General features: G+C 41.1%; 1 protein-coding gene across 1 annotated transcript; it reads left to right on the top strand.

Annotated features, from left to right (window-relative positions):
* Positions 1–53: 53 nt before the first annotated feature.
* UTP15 (UTP15 small subunit processome component) lies at positions 54–10,342 on the top strand. The gene is made up of 12 exons (XM_084224626.1): positions 54–304; positions 643–735; positions 808–992; positions 2,149–2,327; positions 3,087–3,212; positions 3,859–3,994; positions 5,125–5,209; positions 6,851–7,000; positions 7,186–7,287; positions 7,480–7,613; positions 8,111–8,169; positions 8,667–10,342. Exons 1-12 carry the CDS (start codon positions 215–217, stop codon positions 8,888–8,890), a joined length of 1,563 nt encoding a protein of 520 aa, XP_084080752.1. The 5' UTR covers positions 54–214; the 3' UTR covers positions 8,891–10,342.
* The last annotated feature ends 1,845 nt before the right edge of the window (positions 10,343–12,187 follow it).

The following is a 12,187-nucleotide window of genomic DNA, read 5'->3' as shown; positions in this document are numbered from 1 at the left end:
GAGAGGCGCGCTCCGATGACGCGCTGCCGGTGCCGCCGCCATCTCCCCTCGCGGCCGGCGCGGCGTGTGGCGTGTGCCCAGAGCCCGCCGGTGCTCCCCCGGCCTCTCCCGCTCCCCGGGCTTCTCCCGCTTCCCAGGCCTCTCCCGCTGAGCCCCGAGCCTCTCCCGCTGAGCCCCGAGCCTCTCCCGCTGAGCCTCGGCCCGGCCCCGCGTCATGGCCGCGTACAAGCCAGTGGTGGTGCAGGCGTGCCCCAAGCTCGGGGAGAGGATCACGCAGGACACGCTGTACTGGCGGGGATACAAGGTAGGAGGAAGCGGCCCAACAGTCGCAGTTGCTGCCCCAGGATGCCTTGTTTTACTACTTTCGTGCAATTATTATTATTTTTTTTTTTAACACGTATGAGTTAGTTTTTAAATTCAGGACTCATAATTAATGGTAAGTGGTAATGCGTTAATTGGAAAAAAATTAAGAGAGTAGGAGTAGCCTGTCAGATGTGAAACTCACTGTCATTGTACCCAAAAAACGTTTTCATTCTAATGGAGTCTGGAATTCTTTGTAGGAAAAGTAGCTTTTATTTTTCTGTTTTCATATTTGATGGTGTGCTTATGTGTATTTAACGATCTTTATCACAACTGTTTTAGACACCTGTTCAGATAAAGGAATTCGGTGCAGTAAATAAAATTGACTTCTCTCCGGTCCCGCCGTATAACTACGCTGTCACAGCATCCTCGAGGGTAAGTGGCTTTTGTGCCGTTGTTCTTCAGCTGGTAGGACACCGGGAGATGTAATCCCTCTTGTTCTGGCAGATCCACATCTACGGCCGCTACTCCCAGGAGCCCATCAAGACCTTCTCTCGCTTCCGGGACGCGGCGTACTGTGCCACCTACAGGGACGACGGGCGCCTGCTCGCCGCCGGCAGCGAGGACGGCAGCATCTGCCTCTTCGACGTCAGCGGCAAAGCACCGCTGAGGCAGTTCGAGGGTCATACCAAGTAAGGCAGAACTGCTTTGTTTTGTTTGAGTGTGAAAGCTTGTGTGCTGTATTTGTGTGCCGCAGGCTCATCACAGACCGGATGGTTTCTTAAAGGTGATCTGGTTCCACCCCTCCTGCTGCAGGGCAGGAACACCTGCTGCTAGCCCAGGCTGCTCAGAGCCCCATCCAGCCTAACCTTGAATGCTGCCAGGGAAGGGGCATCCCCTCTTCTCAACCCGTTCAAGCGCCTCAGCAATATTCAGTATTTCTGTTGGATTGTAGTCGTATGCCTGCTTCATATGCTGCTGAAAATCTGAGTAGAACTGATTTACTTAGCTTTCGACTGTCTTGTGTAAATCTTACTGAAAAGTAGACTTAAGTTAAATTTTAAATGGGAGTTAGTTTTTTGAAAAAATCTAAATATGAATCAAGTATGCAGAAAAGTAAATACATTTCTCTTTCATATACGTGTCTCTTAATATGTTGTGTAGATACTGTCTTGTGAGTACATTACATTGATAAGAACATCTTATTTGATGCTGGTAGGAAAAAAGTTCTAAAATATGTCCAAACAGAAACAGTGAAGAAACACACCAGTAAAATGCCTGCCAGTAAAAGCAGGAATTCCTTAAAAAGCTCCAAAAACAAATCCGAAAAAGTGCATAATGGTAGCGTGGGGTGAGGAAGAAATCAGGAGTTCTGATGTATCAGTGAGGAGAGAAGACAGTGGTAATGCTTCCACAGGCTTCTGTGCTATGAAGAATCGATTTGTGTTTTATCTGTGTAGAAGAAGAAGAATCCCCCTTTCAGTGGGAAATAACTCAGACTGACCCTGAGAGTGTTTCTCTTTGAGGTCTGGTTGCAAATTGGGTGTTCTAATGGCTAAGTCAACTGCATACCTGTGCACACTTGCATTTGCATACCTGTGCTTTCTGCCAACACCTGTTGGGATACCGCAGTGATAATAAAGACTTCAATAGTGATTTTAAAGGGCAAGAAGATTATTCAAAGCGGCCATACTTGAAGTTTGCTGTTACAAAGTGAGGCTTTGTAATTTCTGATATTAAACACTGCACTTCTAGGTTAGAATACTTAATCAAACTCTTTGTACAAGCCAACTCTTCTTGAAACATGAATATATTTTAACTTTGGGTGTTGTAAACTTTGTTTTTTAGGCCAGTTCATCTAGTGGGATTCCTGTCTGATAAATACCGAATATTTTCCGGTGGTGATGATTATTCGTCAAAATTATGGGATATTCCGAGTGCCACAGAAATTATCTCTTACAGTGAACATACTGACTATGTGAGATGTGGCTGTGCAAGTAAAGTGAATGCAGATGTCTTCATAACAGGTTTGGTTTTATATTTTATTTATACTTCTTTTAGACTGAATTGAAGAAAAATGCCGAAAGATAGTTTTTGATACAGTAGGGTCATATTTATTGTATTTTAGTCATGAAGGGTTAGTCTGCCTGTGCAATGCCTACTTTATTGTTTCCTTTTTTTGCTTGCTTTTTAAACCCTGACACTGATGTTCTAAGGGAAGCTGCAGGAACTGAGTTTTAGCATCTTTATGGTTTAGTCTATTAGGGTTAACAGAACTTGTGAAAGAAAATGCTCTGAATATATCTTTTGGCTGGGAGCGACTGAAATGTTGTACCAAGTTTCTGGAGCAGGACAGTAGTTTTTGCAGCCGATAACTGGTGCACTCAAAACTGTGAGGTCATGTGGAGTTACTTGGAGCCAGTTGCTTTTGGTTTTCCTAGCAATGGCTTTGTATCAATCTGTGGAAAACACCTAGTATTCCCTTTTTCATGAGGCACAAGAACATCAGGTTGCTTGATATTTATTATTATAAATACACTTCATTCATGGAAGTGAAATGAAATGAAAACAAATTACTCTTATAGACTGACATGTTGCTAGGGTTAGAATTAGAAAATTTGTTGCCCCAAGGCGGTAAACTAACCAAGGTAAGTTACAAGGTGTTTTTACATGTATGATTTAAAACTATTGCTATTAGTCAGGAACTTCTTATGATGATAGGACACAGCTATTTTAGTTCCTGAACTAGCTGAAATTATGAAACTGATTTATGCTGATATTTGCAGGTTCCTATGATCACACTGTGAAACTGTTTGATGCACGAACAAAGAGTAGTGTCATGACAATAGAGCATGGCCATCCTGTGGAGAGCGTGCTTCTCTTTCCATCTGGTGGACTTCTAGTATCTGCAGGTAATTTTATAAAAGCAAATAAATCAAATATCTTTTCTGTGGTCCTCATTTGAGAAATACTTCAGCTACTTGCTTTTTGTGTCGCGTTTTCGTTTGATAATGAAGTGGTAAGTGATGTAATAATTGGATTTCTCAAATATCTTCTGTTGGAATCTGCGTTTATGTGGCGGGTGCAAGTAGGGTTCCTTCCTTTTTGTCTTTGTTTTAATATTCTTGTAGTTTCCACTTCCCCCCTGCCCCCAAAATCATTTCTAATAACAAAATGCAGACTCTAATTGGCCCACTTCTAAATTAACATACTTAGGTTTTGAAAGGATAGGACAGTCTTTGTCATAATGTTTACAAGCTTTTTTAGTGTCTTGTTGCTAGTCCATTAGAGGTATTGTAATCCCATCGTTTGAAGATTTTTTTTTTTTTGGTGTTGAGTGTGATTGGAGAATGGTTGACTCATTCAGGTCCATTCAGAATGGCTAAAAAAAAGAGCAGGCTTGTGCCAGGAGATAGAAGGGAAGAGGGTGGTGAGTAGGTACAGAAAACTGTTAAGAGGTAAAGGTACTTGTGAAGGAAATACTGCATCACTCTGAAAACTTCTTCGGAGAGGCAGAAATATATACATATGTATGTTTTGTGTGCTGCTTCTTCACAGGAGGTCGATATGTCAAAGTTTGGGATGTACTGAAAGGTGGACAGTTACTAGTTTCACTTAAAAATCACCATAAAACTGTGACTTGTTTGTGCCTGAACAGCTCTGGGCAAAGGTTATTGTCAGGATCCCTTGACAGGTTGGTATATTTTGTGACTTCCTCGTGGTTGCATTCTTTAGGACTTTTATTCTTTGAAAGGTATTATTTCACATCGCTGTTAACCTGTGTGTGGTTTTTGGGGTTTATTTGAGGGTATGTTTTGGGGCCAGGGTACCTACTGTGAAGCTGTCTCTGCTTTTGCAGGGGCCTTGGTCTCAATGGGCTTTAAAAGGTCCTTCCAACTCAAACTGTACTATGATTGATTCTATGATAGAATTTAACCTTTTCCTCTTACTAATCTGAATATCAATAAGGATTGTGTGTGCCATTTGGGGATGCATATGGGGAACTTCTGAATAATTGTTCAGTTTTTAAAATCTCTAAAATGACTTTTCCAGGCTTTGGTAGTTAACTGTTCTTAACTTTAATACAGTTTAAATATCTGAAAGTGTACTAGCACTCATTTTTAAAAGCCTGTGTTTTGCGTCTCTCTGCTTTTGCTTCTTGTACCCAAGAGTGGTTCTGAACATGACCTCTTTGCTTTTTTTGTTTGGTTTCCGTTGATGACTTGTGTCTGAGACATTAGACATTAGAAATACAAAGTGATGTGAAATGACAGTGGATCTGTTTTCCTCCTCCATCCTGTATTTCCTAGGCTACCTCAGGCTTTACAGTTACATAACAATAGCTTTTGTCCTTGTAAGATAATATTTTGTTTTCTAATTTGTTTAATATTTCATGCTTCCAACCAAATCCTTAAGGGGCAGCTGGATACAAGAATATCTACGGATTTACTCCCAGATATTGCTAGTAGATCTTGTATTTAAAATTTAAGAACAAATTTGAAGAGATGCTGTCTTAGTGTTTTCCTAATACGCATTTCTGAATTCAAATAGTCACTATGCCTGCCTTCAATTTCTACTTCTGTTCTTGCCCCATTTTCACCTTTTTTGAGGTAAGAGCACTCCTGACTTGACTTGTGGATACCTTTTAAAAGACTATTACTGTTCCAGGAGTAATACCCAAGAAACTCAGTGGTAGTCTGAGGAATGCATTGTATTAATTATCAGTTTCCTTGAATGATTTGTAGAAGATGAGAGTGATGACGTTCCTGTAAAGTGACTACAGTAAATCTTTACTAACAATTTTTATATCTTTGCTCTTTGTAGGCATGTGAAGATTTACAGTACTACATCCTACAAAGTGGTCCACAGCTTCAACTATGCAACATCCATCCTCAGTCTTGCATTGTCGGTAAGTGCATTAGAAGTCTTCCTAGACTAGAAGTGAATTCTGATACCTTTTAAGTCACTACAGTAAATAACTGCTGCTTTCATGGCTATTGGGTGTTCCAGAAGAATGCTGTACATGCAAAGTAGGGTTGGATACCTTTCTCCTGAGTAACAAACACTTAAGAGGTGTTAAACATAATAGAGTCAAATACAATGTTACCTTACTAAATCAATGCAATGTCTTCTGTTTATGAATGTCAGTGTACATCATAGGGAAAGTATTCACTTTAGAAGGGAGGTCTTTTGACTTTAAGATGATTGTACTCACCTTTTGCCTTTCAGGAATGCTGTGAGTCCTTTTGCATAGCAGAAAAAAAAAGTAGTTAATTTGTTAAAAAATTCAGAATAGGGTGTGAACTTGCTTTAAAAGTTGGTGTCAGTTGGTTTGAGGAAGAAAGAAGAAGGTTGTGAGCATAAACAAATTTGTCAAGGCATGCCTAGGAAGCAGACAGCAGGGACCCTTACTTTTCAGAAGCACTTGATTTCCAGTGGATAAGTTATCTCCTGGCCAAAAATATGGAGGCTGGCACCAGTTTTTAAGCAATACTGTTGTGATGTAGTACCCCCTTATGTAGCCGCTGAAGGACAGGTGAATGGGCCTGTGAGGGATCATTACTACCTTTGCTAATTGTTCTGCTCTGCTGGAATGGAGGGGAAGGTATGTGTGGGGAGTGTCTTCATTTCCCTACTGTATTACCTAGGGAGCTGAGCTAAAATAAGCTTGGATATTTTTTTTTCTTTTGACATGAAGAATCCATAGCCTTTTAAGACTCTACGGCATCTGCAAAATATGCAGTACCTGTAGTTTAGCATCTCTAGAGTGTGTATAATACATCTTTTGAAGCATAATCTTGTTTTCTGTTGACTAAACCATTTGAATTTTAAATGGTAATATGAGAACATTATAATGCCTTTACTGAGTCAAATCAAAGGTGGGTCTAATTCCAGCTATAGCCAGCCATAAGGAAATTTGTATAGAAAACCAAATGCAGGGCAAGTGTGTTGATATTCTCCCAAATTCATTTTCAGATGAGATGGGAATCATCAAAGTGTAGTTTCAGTGTAATTCAATGAATTACTATTGCATAAGCCTGTTCAGTCTCTCCTTGAGCTTGATTAAACTTGAAACCTTACCTAGATTCCTTGATAAGGAGTTCCACACTTCTGATACTTGTGTGAAGAATAAAAAGGGGATTACCTTCAGCTGGCCATACTATTGTTTTCCAGTTGTTCAGTACCTAAGACATGGTATCTCAAAGCTTGCTTTCATTTCAGTCTTGCTTATAGTTTCCATATTCTCAAAATATTTTGCCAGACAGTCATATTTATGAAGCTTTCCTGTTTCATCTTCCCCAACAGTGTTAATGCATAATTGAGCTTGATTCACTAGTCAATCTATAATGTTGCTTATGAGCATAGCCTGGAAACTGTCCCTGCTTTGAACAAATCATTCAATCATGGAACCTCAAAGAGGTGCCTTCCACATTAAGTCATCTATGATACTGTGATTTGAACCTTGTCATGAAACATAAAACTATAAAAATGTGTATGATAGAGCACAGATAAAACACTGGGTCCTAACTCTGTGCTTTCTTTGTGCTAGCCTGAAGATGAAACCATAGTTGTAGGCATGACCAATGGGGTGCTAAATGTTAAACACAGAAAACCGGAAGAAAAGAATGAAAACTCTCAAAAGAAGAGACAACCAGCATATAGAACCTATGTGAAAGGAAGAAGTTACATGCCAAAACAGGTATGATGTGGTAAGAAAATATGTACTGAAACATTTCTGAAAAAGTGGTTTAGTTGAATGTGCTAAATTGGAGAAAGGGAAGGGAAGGAATATATAAAATTATTCATGGTAATGTATCTAAGCCATTTTGTGAGTGTGTGTGTGTGTATTTGTCTTACTCTGAACTATTTTTTTTTGAATTCTAGGAAGATTTCTGTGTCAGTAAACCTGTAAAACGTGTTTTGAGAAAATATGATAAGCTGCTGAGGAGCTTTCAGTCTTCCAAGGCTCTTGATGCAGTACTAGAGGTGAGGCATTGGTTTTTCTTGTCAGAGTTTCGTGTTGTCACCTGATATTAATTTTCCCTGTATGTCATACTAATTTTATTTTAGTGTATAACTAGAAGGGAGTCTAAGTTGGGTTCTGTTTTGGTTTTGCTGACACCAGTGTTGTGTGTAAAGATGTTGCCTTGGTAGTAAACTCTTCTTATGTGTGTCCAGCCACCCATCATGCTTCATACCCCTGAAGTCACGGTTGCAGTCATGCAGGAACTACATCGCAGAGGAACACTGAGAAGTGCACTTGCAGGCCGAGATGAGAAGCAAGTTAATCTCCTGCTTACCTTTGTGGCAAGGTATTATTTTAACATGAGCTCCCTCTGACTATTTTGACACTTCTGTTTCCTAATAACTTGCCACAGTTTCAACAGATCACTGGTAGAACACTGGTACTCCTGAAATCTCACACGCCTTTTCTATTCTGGTACCAAGGTTTTGGGATAGGTTGGAAACAGTTTACCTGTTAGCACAGAATGGTTTAGAATAGCTGATAAGCTATTCTACTTCTTTGCCAGACACTCTACCCTTAGTCTGTTATTTTCTGTCTCCTTGATGAAATTTTTTTGCACTCAAGGCTTTTTGACACTCCTGCAGGCCCCACTGGCTTCCTGAAAGGAAGAGGGTAAATACCACCACGTATGTGGGTCTTTTTGACTTGCATCTCTGACTGCTGTTCTGTGATATCTCTTCATCAAGAAAAAAGTGTCTGTATGCCTATGTGAGAAAGCTGCTTGTTGGGTGGTGGAGTACAGTTGAAAAACCAGTAAAATATGTATGTCTTCTAATTTTGCAGGCGTGTGATTGAGCCTAGATTTACTCCTGTGCTGGTGATTGTTGCCGATATGATCACTGGTAAGACAATACAAAAAAGATTCTCAAAGCCATATAGCTAGCTTGCAAATAAGTTTGAAAGTGCTACATTTTTAAGAAACCAAACCTTAATGGCTGTTTATATGTGTGGGCTTGGTGTCAAGAGAATGAACAGATATTTCCAGATAACTTTTACCATAATCAGGATTTGATTTGTACAGGCTGCAGGAAGCTCCTTGTGGTTTCTAAGTACCTTTGATACTCATGTTTCTGTGTTTACATAGTACAAATAGCTTCCTCTTATTTAGTGAGGTGAAAATAGTATTTGAGGTCATAAAATCTTCTGTTTCTGTTAATTTGGCATACAGCTGCTGTAAGTACATACAACTTATGCTTTCAGAACAGACAACATTAAAGTTGTCTTATTTTTTCAGAATGTTGGGCTTCTGCTAGAATCCTTAAATGTATCTCTAACTAGCTAATACAATTTTTCTCTTTTTATAAATTTATGGATTCTTTACTGATACTTTTCTTTACAGACATTTATCAGCCTGTGGTTGGGCAGTCAGCAATAGTTGATAAACAGTTCTTGAAACTTCAGCAAGCTATCGGAAAAGAAATTGACTATCAAGAAGAACTACTAGAAGTTTTGGGAATGATGGATACACTGTTTGCTACTTTTACTAAGAAAAGAGATACCTGTCTAGAAGAGAGCAAAAGTAATGGTGTCACGGAGATAATTGAAACAAATAGGAATTACTGACACCCATCTCAACAAATTGTCACAATTGTGAACTTGAAAGACGTGACCTGTGCTCCTGGTAACTTCTTATAATAGTGACTTTCAAAATAAGCCTCTCTGTGTTGAAGTTCTATCTTTTAAACTGTGTTGCTGAATAGGCTTGATTACTGAAGACAGAGAAAGAGGACATTTTCAAGATTGTCCATGCAATATTTTTCAAACAATTTAGTTTTATAGTTTTATTTCAGAGTTACAAAACTTCCTACATTTACATGGGGATTTACATGGGGATTTACATGGCCTCAGTTTTGGTAGCAGCAGGGCTGCAGGGGTGGCTTCTGTGAGAAGCTGCCAGAAGCTTCCCTCATGTTTGGCAGAACCAATCCCTGGTTGCTTTAAAGATGGACATTCTGCTGGCCAAAGCTGGGCCAACTAGAAATGGTGATAACAAAGTTATTGTGCAGTTGTAATTGTGGCCAGAGAAGAGCAGAGTGAGAAGAGGTGAGAAGAACAACCCTGTGGAGCCCGAGGTCAGTGAAGGAGGAGGGGCAGGAGATGTTCCAAATGCCGAGATTCCCCTGCAGCCCACGGTGAGACAGCCCTGCCCCTGCAGCCCGTGGAATCCCTGGGGAATGCAGAGATCCACCTGCAGCCGTGCAGGAGCCCACGCCGGAGCAGGTGGATGCCTGGAGGAGGCCGTGACCCCTGGGAGACCCACGGAGAGAGGGGCCCCGCTGCCAGGCTGGAGCAGCCTGTCCCTGCAGGACTGCAGCCGTGGAGGAGAGACCCACGCTGCGGCAGCTTGGCGGGACTGCTGCCTGCGGGATGGACCCACGCTGGAGAAGTTCTTGGAGATCTTCTCCCGTGGGAGGGGAGCCCACAGTGCAGCAGGGGAAGGACTCTTCTCCCTGAGCAGTGGGAGAAGCCACGGGTCATGAACTGACCATAACCCCCATTCCCTGTCTCCCTGTGCCACTGGGGGAGGAGGCAGAGCTGGGAAGGAGCGAGGGGGTGAGGGGAAGGTGTTTTTACGGGTTTATTTTACTTCTCATTGTCCTGCTCTAATTTTGTTTAGAAATAAATATAATTAATATATCTTAGTTGAGCCTGTTTTGCCCATCATGGTATTTGAAGAGTGATCTCTCCCACTCCTTATCTCTACCCATGAATACTTTGTTATATTTTCTCTGCCCAGTCCAGCTGCAGAAGAGTGAGTGAGGGGCTTTGGTGGCTGCCTGGTGTGTGGCCAGCACCAACCCACTGCAGTTGTGTGTCCAGTACTGTCAGCAGTCACCAATTTTCAGTTTTTATTTACCAGAAAATAATTGATGTTTTTGTAATTTTAATGTGTCACTCTATTTAAGGTTAATATCTGATCTCACATCCTTGAAAATACAAAAAACAGCAGACACATTTGATAACACTTGACTAAATTGTTTTTTTCTCTCCCTGCTTCGTCTCCATTTAAGATTTTCATTAATTCACAGTGCACAACAGAATGACTCAAGAAGTGCATGCTTAGGTATACTGGAAAAGTTTAGTTTACTCTTTTTAATGAGGTGTATGTATTTATGAGTTACAATTTTCTAGAAAATAATACTTCTAAAGAGGAATTAATTTGAATTAAATTAATGTAATGAGTAAAGTACCAGTGAGAAAATACCAAGTTAAATATTAAAACTAAATTTTTGTGTAATTCTGTCACTTTCAATGTGCAGTAGATGGAATTTGAGTCCGTTGTTTGAATACTAGGGTAATGGTTTGTTTTAACTTCAAGCAGGGCTGGATCAGTATGACTAGAATGGAAAGAGGTGTGCCAAAGGCTGTTGAGTACATGTAGTATGACAGTAGGGTAGAGCTTTGTTCCTAACCTGTTCTATGGCTTGAATTCTCCCCCAGGCCTGGAATTTGGTATGTAATAGGAATTTCTTGCAAAATTAATTTGCTCATGGAAGACATTGAAAAGCAGATATCAGTGGTAGAAATAGCTAGAACAATTTTCCAAGTTCTACCTAAAATCTTAACAGTTGTGATTGAAAAGCATGGAGTGGTGTTAGGTCTGCTCTTAAATTGTGATGTGAACAATGTATGTTCCTGATTACTACTGTTACTGGTTTTGAATACTTAGAATGATAAGAGGTAATGATGAGGAGCAAACTTCAAACTTCTAGTTTCCTTGCTGCTTACTTAATTATTTTTATTTTTTATTTTGTTTGTGTCAATAGACCTAGAACTTCTTCCATCTCTTAGGAAATCAGTGTACTTCTTTTAATTGTGTGGCTTTATCAGGCAATATCACTTAGATTTTACACAGAATTAATTTTTGGGAGTGGGGATGGAGGGGATGCTTATCTTGGAGCCTTATTCTGTGAACTGGTATTGCTTGGAGTTGAAGGAGCACATTTCTCTTGGCAGCATAGTTTTTTCCCTATGGCTTGAAAACCACTTGACATAAAACATACTCTTAGTTCTTACTGGCAGTATTCATGTCTATAGTGTGTATCCATTTCAGTGCTTTAAAGTTTGATGTGTGGCTAGCAGAAGCATAGGAAAATGTTAGATTAAAATAGTGTTTAGTTGCATCTAAAGTAGAGAGAGATGGATTTGATGGTTGGACTCTTAAGTGGATGAGAATTTGGTTGGTTGTTTGCATCCAGAGGGTGATGGTCAAGGGCTCAATATTCAGCTGGAGATCAGAAATATGTCAGCAATATCCCTTAGGAATCCATATTAAAGCGGGTTCCATCCAATAACTTTATCAATCACATAGACAGTGAGATCCTCAGCAGGTTTGCAGATGACACCAAGTCAAGTGGTGCAGCTGACATACATGAAAGGTGGGATGCCATTCAGAGGGACCTAGACAGACCTGGCGAGGGGCCCATGTGAACCTCATGAGGTTCAGCAAGATCAAGTGCAAGGTGCTGCACCTGGCTCAGAGCAGCCCTGGTACCAGCACAGGCTGGGTGGGGATGCACAGATCACAGCAGCCCTGCCCAGAAGGGCTTGGGGGTGCGGCTGGCTGAGAGGCTGGACATGCCCCAGCCATGGGCACTCACAGCCCTTCTCTGCGGCCACAGGAGCCAGACAGTGCTGACTAGCTGCTCCTGAAGCCTGGCTGGAGGAGGCCACAAGATTTGCCACCCAAGTCCTCCTGAGGGACCCCAGGTGGTGGTGCCGCCTGTGGCGTGGGTGGCACAAGCGAGAGCGAAGCTACTAGAATCCAAGACGAAGGAAGCAAAGAGAGAACACTTGTGTGACTACCAAGGAGACTATTCCTCGATGGGACGAGGGACAAGTGTCGAGGGAGAAGCGCTT

The sequence above is a fragment of the Fringilla coelebs genome (assembly GCF_963513975.1).
Source record: "Fringilla coelebs genome assembly, chromosome: Z".
NCBI lineage: Eukaryota > Metazoa > Chordata > Aves > Passeriformes > Fringillidae > Fringilla > Fringilla coelebs.
The sequence above is the reverse complement of the archived record's forward strand: the minus strand, read 5'-3'. Positions and strand labels throughout refer to the sequence as shown.

Bases quoted from the DNA above. Each gene is read 5' to 3' on its own strand.
- UTP15 (XM_084224626.1), top strand. From the start codon at position 215: ATGGCCGCGTACAAGCCAGTGGTGGTGCAGGCGTGCCCCAAGCTCGGG. The intron at 3,213-3,858 runs GTAATTTTATAA...GCTTCTTCACAG, and splicing joins TGGACTTCTAGTATCTGCAG to GAGGTCGATATGTCAAAGTT. The intron at 5,210-6,850 runs GTAAGTGCATTA...TCTTTGTGCTAG, and splicing joins TCCTCAGTCTTGCATTGTCG to CCTGAAGATGAAACCATAGT.